This window comes from Sinocyclocheilus grahami, unplaced genomic scaffold, assembly GCF_001515645.1.
Source record: "Sinocyclocheilus grahami isolate Dianchi unplaced genomic scaffold, SAMN03320097.WGS_v1.1 scaffold1342.1, whole genome shotgun sequence".
Lineage (NCBI taxonomy): Eukaryota > Metazoa > Chordata > Actinopteri > Cypriniformes > Cyprinidae > Sinocyclocheilus > Sinocyclocheilus grahami.
In genome coordinates this window covers 68,947-87,495 of record NW_015506521.1, presented here as the reverse complement: position 1 = coordinate 87,495, position 18,549 = coordinate 68,947, and the positions used below count along the sequence as shown (strand labels likewise).

At 38.2% G+C, this 18,549-nt stretch overlaps 1 protein-coding gene and 1 pseudogene across 3 annotated transcripts; both read right to left on the bottom strand.

The window, feature by feature from the left end:
• Window positions 1–1,281: 1,281 nt before the first annotated feature.
• Window positions 1,282–10,292, bottom strand: slc35e4 (solute carrier family 35 member E4). Of its 3 annotated transcripts, XM_016255488.1 has the most exons (4): window positions 10,258–10,273; window positions 9,858–10,029; window positions 6,661–7,274; window positions 1,282–4,122 (listed from the first exon to the last, which is right to left on the bottom strand). In XM_016255488.1, the coding sequence occupies exons 2-4, from the start codon at window positions 9,992–9,994 to the stop codon at window positions 3,554–3,556; spliced, it is 1,320 nt and encodes a 439-aa protein (XP_016110974.1). In that variant the 5' UTR covers window positions 9,995–10,029; window positions 10,258–10,273; the 3' UTR covers window positions 1,282–3,553. The 3 variants fall into 3 exon arrangements, with proteins under 3 accessions (XP_016110974.1, XP_016110976.1, XP_016110977.1); XM_016255490.1 differs by lacking the exon at window positions 9,858–10,029 and having other exon boundaries at window positions 10,258–10,292; XM_016255491.1 differs by lacking the exons at window positions 9,858–10,029; window positions 10,258–10,273 and adding an exon at window positions 7,410–7,482.
• A 2,665-nt stretch (window positions 10,293–12,957) lies between these two features.
• LOC107569404 (oxysterol-binding protein 2-like) overlaps window positions 12,958–18,549 on the bottom strand; it is a 19,630-nt pseudogene continuing 14,038 nt past the window's right edge.

The following is an 18,549-nucleotide window of genomic DNA, read 5'->3' as shown; positions in this document are numbered from 1 at the left end:
GTGAAGAGGAAAAAGTATCAGAAACTTTGCTTTCATTGTTGATAAGTAATTTTTATACTAATTGCAGTTGACCGCTGTGCTTGCGAACATTACACAGCATGAATACGCAGTGCCACGTTCAGTGATAAGGTGTGGTCACATTAGCGAAATTTCAACTAAAAAAGTCCATTGGCTACTGTCAACAGTTTAGCAATGTATGAAGCAGTTTACCCAGAGGTCACCCTTTAAACAAATCAGCTTTCTGTTGGTCAATGAGGCGAATTTGCATGAGGAACATGTGGGGACCTTATGCGAATCAATTTCGGTGGTCAACAGTAAATGTGTCTGGACCTATAGACTGGTGTATCAGCTAGGCCATTTTGAAATTATTGCCATAGCATAGACCAGGGGTGCCCAAACTCGGTCCTCGAGGGCCGCTGTCCTGCAGAGTTTAGCTCCAGCTTGCCTCAACACACCTGCCTGGAGGTTTCTAGTATAGTAAGAGCTTGATTAGCTGCTTCAGGTGTGTCTGATTAGGGTTGGAGCTAAACTCTGCAGGACACCGGCCCTCCAGGACCGAGTTTGGGCACCCCTGGCATAGACTATTAATTATGCCTGTATTGCCGATTAATAGAAGTGTTAACACCCCCTTGTGTAAATGTCAAAATATACCACCCTTAACAATGGATAACACACCAAATAAATTGATCGATCATAGATTGATCTTGTGCGATGCTTTTCCTATGATGCTGTTGAAATGAGTGCAAACACTGAAGCATGGATGGACAGTTGAGACCTTAATAAATAAAGCTTAAAAGGCTGGTGTTTCCTTATGAAATCAGCCCTCAGGTAGGCACACTTGAATCAGTGTAGGCTTTTATCGTGGCTCCATAAGACTGCCTACACTTAAACACCCACTAAGATACATTCACATCTTCATTCATTTCCAGTTAGCCAAATCTAAGAACCCAAAAATGGCTTGAGTGAGTTGTTATGATAGCATACTAAACCCCAGCATGTTGGGAAACGGGCAAACTGCCTGATATTTGTATTTAATGCACTTCAATTCAGTTAAAAACAAAGTCATAGTAACCTAATAATATGCTTTCTATCCAGCAGATGGCAACAAAACTCTGAGGGAATGACCTTGATATGTACCTTGGTCTAGAACAGGGCTGTCCAAACTCGGTCCTGGAGGGCCGGTGTCCTGCAGAGTTTAGCTCCAACCCTAATTAAACACACCTGAACCAGCTAATCAAGCTCTTACTATGCATAGAAACTTCCAGTCAGGTGTGTTGAGGCAAGTTGGAGCTAAACTCTGCAGGAAACCTCCAGGACCGAGTTTGAACAGCCCTGGTCTAGAACCTCTGTTAGTGTACATTTTTTTGTAACACCTTCAAATGCACAAATCACTGTCCAGCAGGCGTCAATAAATCAACAGAACAAATCAATCAAGAAATTAATGAAAAAAACATGAGCACCCACTCAGAGGAGACGAGCAAGAGCAAGGGGGCCTTTAGTGGAGGATTTAAAGAGGACAATGAATATCATTTAGATTTTTCCTAAGAGATCATAGTGTGCTAAAGATGTATGATACTCCTTAGAGAAACCTATTAATAATTACCTGCACTGAGAATTACATAAAAGGCACCAGTTTAAACCTGCCTGCCTATGATGGAACATGATTTTATTCATAACATTAAAAAATAAAAAATGTTCTCAGCTGTTAGTTTGGGTGAATCTCACTCAAGCTTGTCTGCAACAGGCCCGGTCATATTTCACTTCAAAAAACCAAACAATCTTGAAGAGAAAAAGTCAATTCCGTAATGCAAAAAACCCCCAAAACATTCAGATGCATTGCAGTAATGACATAAGAAGAAAAAAATATTTGTATTAATTTGAGGAAGAATATTAGCTGACTATTTCTACTAAACCAGACAGGTATAAAACTAATTTCTGAATAGTGCACCAAGCTGAATAAAAGTGAACCCAAGCGAGGAGCCAGTATTCTTGCTCGTCTCCATTATGTAAACATAACCAAGATGAAAACTGATAGTGCTGTAACAAACACAGCATACTAGTTTAAACGTGGCATTCTACAGTAAGCTGCCTTAAAACTACCGTCTCATATCACCAAATCAAGACGGCTGAGTTACAGTATCTAAAAATACATAATTCCTATGCATTTTTGTGTGTGTCCATCTCTAGTATTCAAAAAGTGCGAACAAGTCCATTAACAGCTATGCTGCCCGTTAAAGAGGACCAGAGCAAACGGAGCAGTTGTATTTCACAGTGCATTAGATAGACACACAGTCACAGAATGAATATGGCAGGATATTAGAGATCTTCCCGCTGCTCTTGCAGGAGTTTTCACACACACTTATAAGTGTGTGTTGGCAAAAACAGATAATAAAATCCAAACAAACTGTTGCGGTCAGCACCTGCTAAAAAAAGGTCTGTGCTCAGTCATTCAGCCAGTCTCTGGTAGATGGTGCTTCTCCATTGGAAGGATGACTGCAATTAAATATATTGGCACAGTGAGGAGGTACTGGGGAAAACTACACCTCCAGTATCATCATCATCATCATCATCACCGCCAACCAGGACACCTCGTATCTAATCAGACTCCATATTAAACCAGCTAACACTGGATGATGCTCAGTCTTCTGTTCCAAAACCTAGTCAACTGCCTATGTAGGCTGCACTATCATAGACCCACTCCCAGTGCGAAGGCTGATCCATCTTCATCTAAGCTTCCCAGTATCAGAATTACACATATCCTTTATGATACATACTGCACTGTGATGAGCTCAGTCAAAATAGTGGACAAAACAGGCAAACATTGAATGGAAATATACTTCAGATTCATTCAGGGCTGAAATGTAATCAATGAAATAGGCCAATCTAATTAAAAATACACTATTTTATCCACTATTGGTGTGCTCTGTATTTTATGCTTATTAGAATATTACAGTGTTAGCTTAGCAACATGCTAAGGCCAAACTTTAAGCCCAAAGTATACTTTGGTTTGTATGTGCGCAGACAGATTTTTCTAATCGCACATGCACTGTACAATCAACTCTTAATTAGTTTGTCCACAAGGTGGCAACTTTAAAGTAAAAAAACAAACAAACAGTGAAGACACTGGACTCAGCAACAACAATAGACGGCCACATTGACGAAAGCTTGTGTTAAGGGATGATAAGAGATACACGCAATTCTAGTTTAAACATGAGCAAAACTATTTATCACCCATAACTTCTGGAAGCAAACAGCGCAGACACTAGACAAAGTTGACATTTTTGTAGTGGCCACGTGTCGAGCGCTCAATATCAAATAAAGTATCATTTGAATGTGTTCAGCTGCACGCAAATTCTAGCGTTCAAGTCAAAAGCAATGTACACTTTGGGATTTAAAATCATTTGTGAGGGGAGTTTCTCGTGCGCTTTGGGTGAGGAGCGCTATTTGTATGACGAACAAAATTGCTGCCTTATGGACTTTGGCTATATGGTGTTTGGCTATAGACAGCAGCACTGCAGCTCACTAGGTTTTGGAACACAGCCTTTTAGTCTCTTCAGTCCGTTTTCTCATGGACCTGATTCTCTGTCCTCGCATTAGGTTCTTGAGCTGCTTCTGCAGATAATTCTTCTTCTGAACAAGGTTCTGGAGTCTCTGATATGCTCGAGTCATTCTCCTTAACACAAACCACGTCCTCTCCACTGCCACTGGTTGGTGTCTTGGCTCTCCGTGCGTCGATGTAAGCTACGATGATCTCTGAGTTCTGGTAGATGATCATGCCTGAGAGGGTGAGCGCAGCTCCAGCACAGCTAAGAGCCGTCAGCTCGTGCCCAAACAGCAGCTGGGACAGCAGCAGGTTCCCCACCACATTCAGGTTGCCCAGGATGTGCAGCGTGACAGCGGAGGTCAGGGTGATGACACAGCAGCTGGCCAGGTTGTAAAGCACTGAACCCAGGCAGCTGAGCAAGATGAAACCCCAGAGGTTGTGGTCATACTGGAAAGGGGACTGCAGCGTGGCCCAGTTCTCCAGAACCAGGGCGGCTATGGCCAGGATGCAGAAGCTGGGGATGGACATCAGATACAGTAGGAAGACAGCGTTGATCTTCTCCTCCTGGAGCAAGATGCCTGGTAATTATACATGTACAAAAGAAAGAGTGTGTCAGTTCAGCTATTATACCTCCATATGTAGTTGCTGACACATTTTGTGGCCATCTGGATTGTCATTTACCAAAGCACATGCTGAGCTATGGTGTGATGTAAACAACCTTAACCTCTGTGATGCAACGGTCACAACTAAAATAGGCCACTGAAACATAAAACCAACAGATGACCTACATAAGCCTACATGGAGTATCTCTCCTTATATATATATATATATATGAATAAACATTTTTCTGAATGAAAAATTAATAATGGGACTAATACTATGTTAGAATTTGATGAAATGAGTCAAGATTATCTTTAATCAATGCACTGTAATTACCACAACTCTTTCATGGCATGGGACCAAAAAAGATTTTCATTGTATTTTGTGTATTTTACACAACAGTCTAGTAAAATGTGTGCAACACTATGACTTATACTGGACTAAGATGGAATGAAGATAATACAGATTTGTTGGGATGGATGACTGAAATGTGTTAAAGGTTTGACAACTTAATATCTGAATATCTCTGGAGGCTGTAAATTGTATAATACATTTATAGACATTATTAAACATCCATGTAATTCAGCTTGAATATTTTTCTGCATTTTTATTCTATTCATTTTACATTAATTATACTTTAATTCTACATCATCTAAACGTCTACATTAAATTTGTAATAATGACATTTTTGTTAATATACCCATGGTTTAAAAAATGAACTAATAATAATAATAATAACAACATATGTTTGCCTATATATTTGAATGTATAGTTAATAAATTATTAAACATTTATTTTAGTTTTAATTTATTTTCTGTATTTTTACTGTTCATTGTATATGAATTGCATTGTATTTCTACATTAAGTTTTCAATGATGATATTATTGTTCACAAACCCCCTTTAAAAATATTAATAATAATTATTATTATTATAGTAATATCACACCCTGACCAAGGATATATATTTGCCTTATTTATTTTTTACATTATTAGTAGTAGTAGTGTTAATAATAATAAAAGGATTTGGTCTCGGCTCCTTCTTGGTTTCCTAATATTGACCCATCATAGCTGTACTGTACACATCAACAAACAACGCTGATGTTGTTCAAAACTAGGCACTGCCCATTTAGATTGCATGCAAACTGCAGGATATGTTATGTAATTCTACAATGACTAAATCATTTTCTTTGACACACATAGCATTGAATAACAAAAGCATACATGCTGCAGCTGCTGTATGTGACGAGATATGTAGTCATAAAAAGACTAACTGTGTACAAAACAGGTTCTGCCAGTTCTGCCACAGACGCTTGGCCTCAGTCCGGTCTCACTCCTTGATGCTCTTAGGGCCAGTCACCTACATGATTACTCTAAGGAGGAGGTCACTTAAACTAATGGAGCTCAACTGACTCTCATTTTGAGAAATCAAAAGCAGTCAAGAGTCCAATCCCTATCCGTTACTGTGAGGTCCTTTGCTGCTTGGGAAATCGGGTTAGAGCAGCAGCAGCAGCAGCAGTGCTCATGGGCGGGTGTCTGGAACGGGATGTGCCAGCTGTTGGCAGACAGGACGTTCTCCACTCTGACTCAGACACACACTAGGAAGTTACATAAATAATGACCAGGAGAATGTGAACTAGCCGAATGGAGACAAAAATAGGCTCTGCTCTCAGGAACATTTGGTTAAGAATATTTTCATATGCCAATAAAACAGCCGGTGGCTTTTTGAATGATGATTAATTTAGATACAGATTCAAATTCCTATCTACTGTGTACACATGTTTTATTGTCGAAGTGATCAGAAAAACGCTCTGCAGCTAGGAGAAAGCGCACTAGTAGGCACCCGACTCGCGAGCGAATCGTTATTTTTGGTGATTCGTTCAAAACGATTCAAAGGGCGTTAAGAATCACTTGACTTGTTCAGGAATCGAAACCGTTCCACGCCTTAATTTGACCTTTATTATTCATTTCTGTGACATTACTGTGACTTTTCCCGTTCGTGGTCACTGCATCGAAAATAAATAAATAATTCTACAAAAAGCTGTTTATAGCCAATGAAATATTTTAAAGCTGAACATGAGAATGAATCTATCAATTACATTGACATTTAAAATTCCCGATTATTTCCATGTTTTCCGTGAATCTATATTACTAAATCGAAAACAATGTAATAGCATTTACTGCAAAAAAAAAAAAAAAAGTATTGGAACCACTGACCTGCATATAATGACGTTCTGTTATAGAGAAGTGTTTGGAACACATTTGAGTGAACCATTCATTAATTCGAATTGTTCGAACGAACCGGTTCGCTTAAATGATTCCAACATTCTCAACGCTTTATTGAAGCACCCTTTTCCTCTTTTGTGTGTGTGTGTGTGTATTACTGTATTGTATATTATTCTTTGTACTCTAGAACTGGCTTGTTATATTTTTTGTTCTCCTTATTGTTTTTTTAATTGAATATTTCTCACTGTACCCTGCTTGTATATGGCATTAATAATGATAAAAAATAAACGTACTTTGTTGAATGGTTTTTACGCCTCTTAGCATAGTGGCGGCGAACACAAACAGGCAGCCGGTCTGGTGGAACTGGACCTCGCCCATAATGCTGAACGACGCCCCGAGGCAGATGGGCATCATCGCGGTGTACTTCAGCATGTGGTGCTGCTTGCCCAGAACCAGCGAGGAAATGGCCAGCGTGAACAGCGGCGTGGTGGTGTAGATCATCTGCGCGAACGAAAGCTGCACATAATTGAGCCCCACGTTGCCAAACGCGATACTGGCACAGAAGGTCAAACTCAGCAGGAATACTTTGCATTTGGCGCTGGTGGTTAAATCCTGCTCGCAGACGCCTCTGTGCCGGACCACCCTGCACTTGATCAGCCCGTAGTCCACCACTATCGCCGTCAGCATGTGGAGGGCCGACAGAAGCAGCGGGTATCTGAAGTTGTACACGGAGAATATCCATTTGTTGAGGCTGGATATAGTGGTGCCCGTCACCAGCCACACGGACACCGCGAACATGAGGTGCAGCATTTCTGGGGGCTGCCTGCCCCTCTTCCCCGCGTCCCGGGTCTCCTCGCACTTGCTGGAGGGGCCATCGGCGCTGATCATGTTCGCTTCATCGTCGCACCTGCAGGGTAAACACATCTTAAGTTCGCAACGTAAATACATCCCTCATGTCCGCGAATCAAAAAACGTATGAAACGAGTCGTAAGTGTGAATTCAGTCCGTGTTGAAGCAACCGAAGCCGAGTGTGATTTCTTGCCTGTTTCAACCTGCTACAGCAACCGTGTGTCTCGGAAGCGGACAGAAACAACACCCCGGCTCGTCTACACGTGTTGTTATTATTATGTGAGGCGGGTCTGGTTTGTGACGTAAGGATCCGGCGAGCGAATCGGTTCATTTGAACGGATCTTCGCCGATTCTTTCACTGTCTCGAAATAGCATCTTAATATGACCTAAATGGTGAGAATAATATGCTATGCACTGTTTAATGTAAGAAATGTACAAAAAAAAAAATAAAAGATGGAGATATATAATAAAAGGGTAAATAAAAAATTTGACAACTAAAAAATATATAGAAATTAATAAAAAAGGATTTAAATGAGTAAATAAATAAAGGCATAAATAAAATGCATAAATGCAGTACTATAACAGTATAATAGGTAGAAAACCATAATAATGTAATAGAAACTAAATATTTTCCAAATAATAGTCTCTCATTCACACACACTCTCTCTCTCTCTCTCTCAATATATATATATATATATATATATACATATTATAGAGCAGGGTTCCTCAAATCTTTCCCTGGAGGTCCAATGCGCTGCAGAGTTTAGCTCCAACCCTGATCAAACTCAGCTACCTGTGATTTTCTAATGATCCTGAAGACATTGATTAGCATGCTCAGGTGTGTTTGATTAGGGTTAGAGCTAAACTCTGCAGGAAAGTGGATCTCGTGGGCCAGAGTTGAGGATCCCTGTTATAGAGGCTTACTTAATCCAGGATCCCGTGATGGGGTGCCCGAAACTGCAATGACTATCCAGCCCAGCTAAACTAAATTTACCAAAACATTACTTAGATTTTGTCAGTTTAAACTATATATTTATTATTATTTAAATAAATTTTTCTTCTAAATATGCTTATAAAATATAATAAATATATATAATATAATTAATAAATATATTAATTATAATATAATTTAACGCTGATTAGTATACTCAGGTGTGTTTGATTAGGGTTAGAGCTAAACTCTGCAGGAAAGTGGATCTCGTGGGCCAGAGTTGAGGATCCCTGTTATAGAGGCTTACTTAATCCAGGATCCCGTGATGGGGTGCCCGAAACTGCAATGACTATCCAGCCCAGCTAAACTAAATTTACCAAAACATTACTTAGATTTTGTCAGTTTAAACTATATATTTATTATTATTTAAATAAATTTTTCTTCTAAATATGCTTATAAAATATAATAAATATATATAATATAATTAATAAATATATTAATTATAATATAATTTAATTAATTAATAATGCCTTTTAAATATTAGGATGGGGGTCCCTCGCATGAGGATGATCACATTTGGGGGTCCATCTAAAACATTGAAAACCCCAGACTTCGAGGGATAGTTCAACCAAAAATGAAAATTCTGTCATAATTTTCTTCTGTGGAAAATAAAAGACGACAATTTGAAAAATGTCTCAATATTTTTTTTCAGACAATGGAAATCAATGGTAACCAAACCAATTCGTTTTTTTGTCATTCTTCAAAATATCTTATTTTATGTTCCGCAAACGAAAGAAAGTCACACAGGTTTGAAACGACATGAGGGTGAGCAAATTATTACAGAATGTTCCTTCTTGGGTGAACTATCCCTTTAACGATCCAGCGAATGAATCCTTTGATTCAAAAGAGCCGAGTCACTGGAATGAATCCCCACCACCACACAGACCGTAGGAAAATGTCCTGAGTCAGCGGACCAATCAGAAATCGGCTCATGTTGCGCTGCCGGGTTTGGATTGGCCGCTCCTAGTTTATTCAAAATACTGTATTAAAATGGTTCGATGTAAGAAAATGCTAAACAAATTGCGGACTTTGTTGGTTAAAGAGTCGAGAAAGCGAGTCCCTCAAGGGTTTTGTTGCTGACTTCACTGCTTCGGTGTGTTTTACGCTGACAGGCACACAGCACAGCAAATGGTCGCTCTGCTGTCCTTTATAGAGGCGCATTTCATCCGGAGTCCCGTCAGGGGTGCCCGACACTGCGACTACTGTCCAGCCCAGCTAAAGACCAAATCCGACATAGATTTTGTCAGTTTTAAGAGGCTTGCAATGGCCTCATAAATTGAGGCCGTACATATGTATGACGCTAGTCACCGCAGCATCAGTATATTTTATTTCCCGATTGTAAATGTAATTTTTCATGGGGTCGTTCAAGCCAAAACGTGTGCATAGTCTGTATATTTCGTATTATAGCATTATCCGTTGGGTAGCACGACTGTCGGATCAGCACATCTTAGTCACGTCCAGTGAATCATGAGAGCAAAACGTTTCCTGATAATGCTGATGAATGACACACAGACCTCGCACGAGCGTTTAGCGGTCTAACAGAGGAAAGAGACACGGTCCGCGTCAACCGAGTGTAATAGCATCTTAAACAGAGCAGATTTCAGCAGCACCATGTCCAGTGTGATCCAACACATTTCCCTGGTCCCTTACCTTATTCCCGCACTGCTGAAGCTAGATGCGTGTATTATATCCTGCGCGCAGATACCATCGGCCCTCTCGCTGGACGGGTAGTTGTTGCCAGAATAGCTCTCTAGCTGTGCTCTACGCCCCGCGAAGCGTCTATGCATTCACTGCGGCCCGCTGAAAGCTGACCCCTCGCTTGCTGCTGGCACGTGGACAGCCAGTCGCTTTTACAAAATATGCTTCAACATCTCAGAGAAGGCTTGTTTGTTTGTTTCGTTAACGATTTTATCGCTTTCTATATATATATATATATTTATATAACCCTATTAGTTTTACTTGTCCCTTATTTAGCCCAATTGAGCTTTTTTGGATGGTTATTAAAGGAATAGTTCACTCAAAAATGAAAATTTGCTAAAATTGTACTCACCCTCAGGTCATCCAAGATGTAGATGAGTTTGTTTCTTCATCAGAACAGATTTGGAGAAATGTAGCATTACATCAGTTGTTCACCAGTGGATGCTCTGCAGTGAATGGGTGCCGTCAGAATGAGAGTCCAGACAGCTGATAAAAACATCACAATAAAACACACCACTCCAGTCCATCAATGAATGGACTTGTGAAGTGAAAAGCTGTTTGTGATAAATTCATCATTAAGACATTAACTTCTAACAGTTGCTTTTGGCTAAAATATGAGTCCTCTATCCATAATATTGCTTGTTCCAGTGAAAATTTCATCTTGCCTGAATTAGGAGAGAAAAATGTACAGATCAAGCATCGTTTACAAGCAAAAAGTCCAAAGCAGTTCTAAACAAATATGTGGGTGGATTTTTTACTGGAGGAAGCAGATTTATATTTTGGCCAGAAGAGACAGTTTAACATTAAAAATGCCTTAATTGATTGATTCTTTGATTTGTAGATTACAAACACTTAGCTTTTCACTTCACAAGTCCATTCATTGATGGACTGGAGTGGTGTGTTTTATTGAGATGTTTTGATCAGCTGTTTAGACTCTCTTTCTGACGGCACCCATTCACTGCAGAGCATCCACTGGTGAGCAAGTGATGCAATGCTACATTTCTCCAAATCTGTTCCGATGAAGACTCATCTACATCTTGGATGGCCTGAAGGTGAGTACATTTTCTGCAAATTTTCACTTTGGAGTGAACTATTCCTTTAAATGCCTTTGAGTCCAGTTTGATGAGCAGTTTAACCTTGAATGAAGTACTCTACAGGTAAAGTACGGGTAAAATCTGCCCTTCTGAACCAGTGGATCAGGATTGTTCCGTGTACAACAACAGTACAACACTATAAAGAGGATTAAGTGAGAATATTGTCACATATTTACTCTATAGTGTCGATGTGGAATAAAACATCCAGACGTTTTATCAATGTTAAATTAAAAATTATTTGAGTGCAACTACAGCTGAACATGTCTGTTCATGAGATGAATGCAAAACATTGAGAGAAGATAATGTAAAAATAAATAATTAATTCACTTTCATATTCACTCGCATATTTTTGTTGCCAGGAGACTAAATTGCTCCTATAAGATTAAAACAATACTGTGTTGTGTTTTACCATGTAGCTTAAATGGTTAGTTCACCCAAAAATGAAAATAAGCCCATAAATTACTCACCCTCAAGTCATCCTAGGTGTATATGACTTTCTACTTTCAGACGAATTCAGTCGGAGTTATATTTAAAATTGTCTTTCATCTTTCAAGCTGTTTAATGACACTCCGCTTCAGTCCAAAAGAAGTGAAATAAAAAGCGCCTCCCACATCTCCGGGGGGTGAACAAAGGCCTCCTGTAGCAAATCAATGCATTTTTGTAAGAAAAATATCCATATTCAAAACCTAATAATCACTTTAATGTAGCTTGCGCCAACAGTTGTACACGGAAGCAGCTCCGGGCGGATGACGTATGAGGTCAGCGTTGCGCATGCGCCGGTGAGTCTCGTGAAAACCTACATTTGTTAACAGGAGCAAAGGAAGCAAAGTTTCCTTACTTTAGCAAAGGAAAACCAGTCTCCTCTTGGCTTATATCGAAATCCTCCGACATTCTTCTTTACAAATCCTCGTTTTGTACTTCTAATAAGTGACCATTGTTTTGTTTTGATCTCTCCCCTGCGCTTCCGCATGCGTCACTTCTGAGCGGAGCATGCGCAATGCTGAACTCATACGTCATCCGCCCGGAGCTGCTTCTGTGTACAACAGTGAGCGCAAGCTAGATTAAAGTGATTTATGTTTTAAATATGGTTCTTTTTCTTACAAAAACGCATCGATTCGCTACAGGAGGACTTTGTTCACCCCCCGGAGCCGTGAGAGACACTTTTTATTAAGGATGGGCGCTTTTTATTTAACTTTTTTTTGACTGATGCAACACCCGCTGAGTGGCATTAAACAGCTTGAAAGATCAAAGACACTTTTTAATACAACTCCGACTGGATTCGTCTGAAAGAAGAAAGTCATATACACCTAGGATGACTTGAGGGTGAGTAATTTATAGGCGAATTTTCATTTTTGGGTGAACTAACCCTTTAAAGCAACTCTGCATAGTTTTGTGTATTTTCACGACTTTGGTGCCCCCTACAATCAAGTGAGTGGAATTCACTGTAGTAAATATACCACTATTGTAATTAGCCTACTGTACAGTAGATTCTAATGCAGGCTGTTGCTGCCTTTCACCAAACTTAGATACTCAAGGGAAAGAAACAAAAACCATTTGTCCTATTAGATCTCAGTGAAAGATGACTCAGAACGATTTTGAAACTGATATTCCAAGGTAAAAAAATACTGCATAGAGTTGCTTTAAAATGAGAAATTATGATCCAGAGCAAGTCCCAAGTACGTTAGCGCCAACTTCTGGCCATGTTAAGAACTGAAATGCTTCAAAACAAACCAACAGACCTGAACCAACCATTGATAAACCTTGAAATATTGCACATGTAATTTGTCAATATACTTCTATTAAATATGATACATTCAGATTATTTTAACAACCAAGACTGCAAATTTACATCATTATCTAGTGAAAAATGTAGAGAGATGAACTTCAACAAGAGTCCTTGGAATGCAGCATCCTGAAGCACTGAAACTTTCAGCGTTACCATATCAACATCATAATTATTCAATTTCTCTAGTTATAATAGTCAGCTTTTTAAGGTTTCAATATGTCTGGTTAATACTGTGTACACTGGAAAGTGTCATTTTTGCAATGTTTCTGGAGCTGATCTCAAAACCTACTTTGAGGGCACTTTCTTTTGGTTGAAAAACTCAAACACAGACAGTAAATATCAGTCAGTCCTTTACATTGTAAACAATGTACTTATATACTTCTGACATGGTATACTCTCATTTTAAGAGTACATAACAGTGGTCTGCTAATTGTCTTAATGTTTTAATGCCAAATATGAGCCTTCAACTTCATTTTGGTTACAGTTTACGGTCAGTATTCCAGACCACTCTTCCTTGCAGCATGAATGGCGTATGTAGTGTAAATGTGCTTTAGTAGCTAATACTGGAAACTAGAAAGTATTGCCACCACAAAATGCTAGTTATTGACAATATAGTCAAGGCCAAAGGTTTGCAAAACACCCTAAAATGTGAACTGATACCCGTGAGTGTATATATCTTAATAATATATAAAATATATGAGCATATCTATTGATGTGCATGCTTAATTTGCATAATCATTAAAAAAATTCTGCAGTGCATGCAGATGAGTCATATAATGGAACAATGTCCAAGTATTATTAATTCACCTATTTAAATAAATAAATGCTTGATAGTTTGATTTTTTTTAGCACGTTTGCAAACATTTAGCCATGACTCTATGGAGAATTTCCATTAAGCCGTAATTCATCACCTACACAATGACATTTACATTACGCTTGTGATAAATAACTAAACGGGCAACTAAAAACGAATTCTCGCATTAATTGTTATTTTGTAGAAGCAACATCAATTCACTGATCTGGATTCTATCTAGGTTGTTTATGGAGCATGTTTGCACTACTGAAACTACACAACACCTCATCTATACTACAGCTCAATGGAGGAACACAGTCTTGAAGGCATTCGGTCTTCATACTTCAAACGTAGCATGAGTTCTGAATATGTCTGTTTCACACAATGGTGTATAATTCATGGATATCATACAGTTGACCTGAAACAGTTATTAACCAGGGTATAAATCAGCTTTGAGGAAGAATCGTTTCCCTGGAGGAGTGTTACATTCCCCAGATCATCTGTCACTGTGGCATTTATAAAGTGCCTCCGTCTATTGTGCTTAGAACGGTTTCCTATGCAATGTGAATTATGCCTGTTACAATACAGGTGTCTCAATGCCCCCATAAATGCACACCAAATTAAGATACATATATGAACACATATGGGTGCCTTGGAATATGCATATTCCACATCTTTGAAACTCCTTGGAATGGGAAACATTGGAAAGCAGCTTTCCTAATACTGGATGACTTGGAATTGCAAGCTGGTCCTGGTATGGAAGAGAGGCTTCAAAAGATGGCAGGGCAATGACTCCAGTCCTGTCTGTCTTTGGCTTCCCAGTAGCCTCCTTTATACATGTAGCTGCTCTCAGCTGTCTCTGTATCAGTCCTTTTCTCAAACCACAAGGGCTGGTGGCTCTCGGCCTCCTTACCTGTCAAATCCAGGACAAAACATCTTCATTGAGATACTGTTTGTACTGTATACTGCCTACTGGGTATATGAAACAATATGAGCATGTGAGGCTGTGTCTTACCCTCTTCTAGTGCGAGGTTGGCCTGCGCCTCTCTCTTCCGCCTCTCCAGTCTCTGACGCTCCTCCAGACGCTGTTTCTCAGCATTAGCTTCATCCCACAAGCCCACCTCCATCAGCCGTTGGTCGGGCCGTAAGCGGCTGTCAGTAGGGGCCATGCCATCCTCCAGCTCATTCAGAGTCAAAGCCAAAGAAGAGAAGTAATGCATGTTCTCTGCATTTTCACTGGAATTACAGAAGAAAGAAGAGAGAGTAGAAATTGACTGAAAAAAATATTAAAAGAGAAATATATCAGGGCTTGAAGTTAAATTGTTTACTTGGTAGCACTGGTGCTTCCAACTTCAGAAAGTTAGAAGCACCAGCAAAAATGAATGAGCACCACAAGTACAATTTATATATACACTAAAAGATTTCATCCTGACGATTAAAAGCTTCAATCAAACCAAATCCTGAATTCTTTGCCACACACTTGTCCCAGCATTTTTTGTGGTTGCCACACTCTCTCTGTGTTTAATCAAGCTCTCACGCTTCAAATATTTGGATTCAGTGGCAAACACAGTCTGTCTCATGGGCTTTACAGTGAATGCAGTGCATTGAGCCGTTTTCACAGCACAAATGCTCCCAAATATATTTTGAGGTTGCACAGACTAAATTTCTGGAGCATATGCGATCAAAATGGTCACAATGTCGAGCCTTATATAAATAATGAAAATATGATATAAAAAGACAGACAGAAAGATAGACAAGACAGATAGATAGATAAATAGATAAGATATTTACGGCAGAGGGTATTTCTTCCACATTAGTTTTGGCGATAGAGTCTGATAGACAGTTTTCTGTTTGCCCTCATATCCTCCACAGCCGTGGCTGCTCTCTATGATCTTTGCACTTTCCATTTTATCATCCCACGTTCCAGAGAGAATATAGTGGGCGCAGCCTTCACCATCCATCACAATGCCTGTTACCTGAACAGGAGGACACACAGCACTCAGTCTTGAGGTTACACTCATTACCCAGCAGAGGACAGCAGCACACAGCCTCACATTTCACATGCTAGAAAACTGAATAAGGGTGATTGATACACAGACTGACCTTGCGGGGAACATCCCTGGAAAAATAGCTGTATGGGGAGAATTTGAGGTGGCATTTGTCCTTGTTCCTGTGGTTCATGATTATAATGTCCCCAGACTGCATCAGGACAAAGAATCATACGTCAATAATAATGACAGAGCTGCAGTGATGAAGAGCGAGTGTTTGGATTAGAGGTAAGTGACATGAAATTAACATTTATTAAGGAAGTTAATCGGATCTATTTTGATTTCATGCCTTGATGGTCAATTCATTTTAACTGCATTCCCCACTGATTTAATCCAGAGCTGTAATAATTTTTTCCTGTTTCTTCTGCAGTGAGAATGACAGATGAAGAAGAACAGTGTCAATGGTGACTCTTCTCAAAAAGATGGCGTGCAGAAGATGAGTAATGCCTCAACACGTGGACACGAGAACTCAAACCATACAGTTTACTCAAAAATGAAAATTCTGTCATCATTTAATCACCTTCATGTTGCTGCAAACCCATATGACTTTTTTCTTCTGTCAAATCTGATGTAGCACATCAAATGTTTTTATTTGAGCACCACAATAAAGATTTTAGTAAATAATGATTTAAATTTCAACCAGTTTCTCAAACAAATTTATCATACAGCTTCAAAAGTCTTTAAACAATTAATTTTTTTCATTAATTGAAAGAAAGCTGAAATAAAATAAAAATTACATGAAAAAGATAAAAAAATGAAAAATGAAATATTGCCGTGGCAACTGACTGAAATAAGTTTACATTGAAGTACTAAAATTGAACTGAAAAAAAAAATTAAAAAGCTAAATAGAAATAAAAAAGCACACTATGAAATGACAAACGTAAACTGAAATTGAAATGGTAACTAAAATATAAAATAAAAGCTAATTCAAAATATTCATAAATATAAATATAATGATAATAAAATAACTCTGGTATACAGAGCATGAGCCTTTTTATTACTTTAATGACACCTTTATGTATATTTTGTGTGTGTGTGTGTGTCACTTTAAAGTTTGTCAGCACCTCTCCCCATTCACATTAATTAAATAGAAAAAAAATCTTACGAGGACAGCAGCACACAGCCTCACATTTCACATGCTAGAAAACTGAATAAGGGTGATTGATACACAGACTGACCTTGCGGGGAACATCCCTGGAAAAATAGCTGTATGGGGAGAATTTGAGGTGGCATTTGTCCTTGTTCCTGTGGTTCATGATTATAATGTCCCCAGACTGCATCAGGACAAAGAATCATACGTCAATAATAATGACAGAGCTGCAGTGATGAAGAGCGAGTGTTTGGATTAGAGGTAAGTGACATGAAATTAACATTTATTAAGGAAGTTAATCGGATCTATTTTGATTTCATGCCTTGATGGTCAATTCATTTTAACTGCATTCCCCACTGATTTAATCCAGAGCTGTAATAATTTTTTCCTGTTTCTTCTGCAGTGAGAATGACAGATGAAGAAGAACAGTGTCAATGGTGACTCTTCTCAAAAAGATGGCGTGCAGAAGATGAGTAATGCCTCAACACGTGGACACGAGAACTCAAACCATACAGTTTACTCAAAAATGAAAATTCTGTCATCATTTAATCACCTTCATGTTGCTGCAAACCCATATGACTTTTTTCTTCTGTCAAATCTGATGTAGCACATCAAATGTTTTTATTTGAGCACCACAATAAAGATTTTAGTAAATAATGATTTAAATTTCAACCAGTTTCTCAAACAAATTTATCATACAGCTTCAAAAGTCTTTAAACAATTAATTTTTTTCATTAATTGAAAGAAAGCTGAAATAAAATAAAAATTACATGAAAAAGATAAAAAAATGAAAAATGAAATATTGCCGTGGCAACTGACTGAAATAAGTTTACATTGAAGTACTAAAATTGAACTGAAAAAAAAAATTAAAAAGCTAAATAGAAATAAAAAAGCACACTATGAAATGACAAACGTAAACTGAAATTGAAATGGTAACTAAAATATAAAATAAAAGCTAATTCAAAATATTCATAAATATAAATATAATGATAATAAAATAACTCTGGTATACAGAGCATGAGCCTTTTTATTACTTTAATGACACCTTTATGTATATTTTGTGTGTGTGTGTGTCACTTTAAAGTTTGTCAGCACCTCTCCCCATTCACATTAATTAAATAGAAAAAAAATCTTACAAAAAAATCTTCTTTTGTGCCATAAATTTAGAAGGACATGTGTAATATGGAATGTTATGTGTAATATGAACAGCTAATGAACAAAGAGAAAGGAGAGAAAAGAGAATGAAACCAGGCACATACTTGATCTATCCATAGTTTGCCCACGATTATATTGTGCACAGTGGAGGTCACCTTACTCCACACATAATGATTCCCACTGGCGTGGAACTTCAGGTGAATGTTGCCTGCAGAGAGCAAAGAGGGGCATTGTGATCAAACAACGGCAGGAGAAAGAGAAACATGTACATGGAAATAAAAGCGAACAAGGTCGATTCGCTCTAAAAATATCTCAAAGCTACAGAGAGATCTGCAATAAACATCAGTACAAAAGGTTCTATAAAACCATTTATACCATTTCATGTGGTATACCACTATACCATTTCACAAATGCATATATATATAGTAATATAGTATAGTAATATAGATATATTCACTTATATATATATATAGAGAGAGAGAGAGTAATTCTACTTTATATTTATCTTTTTTTTTTATAAAAAACAAAAACAAAAAATAAAACCTAGCTTTCTATTCTATCTACTTGTTTTTCTTTGTGTGTGTGTGTATAGTGTGTATATATGTATATGTATATATATATATATATATATTATATATATATGTGTGTGTGTGTATATATATATATATATATATATAT

What these genes read in the sequence shown, in the direction of transcription:
- slc35e4 (XM_016255488.1), bottom strand. Translation starts at nt 9,994, where the DNA reads ATGCATAGACGCTTCGCGGGGCGTAGAGCACAGCTAGAGAGCTATTCT. An exon ending in TTCAGCAGTGCGGGAATAAG is followed by an intron (nt 7,275 to 9,857) that starts GTAAGGGACCAG and finishes TTTACCCTGCAG; the next exon opens with GTGCGACGATGAAGCGAACA. An exon ending in CGTAAAAACCATTCAACAAA is followed by an intron (nt 4,123 to 6,660) that starts GTACGTTTATTT and finishes TATAATTACCAG; the next exon opens with GCATCTTGCTCCAGGAGGAG.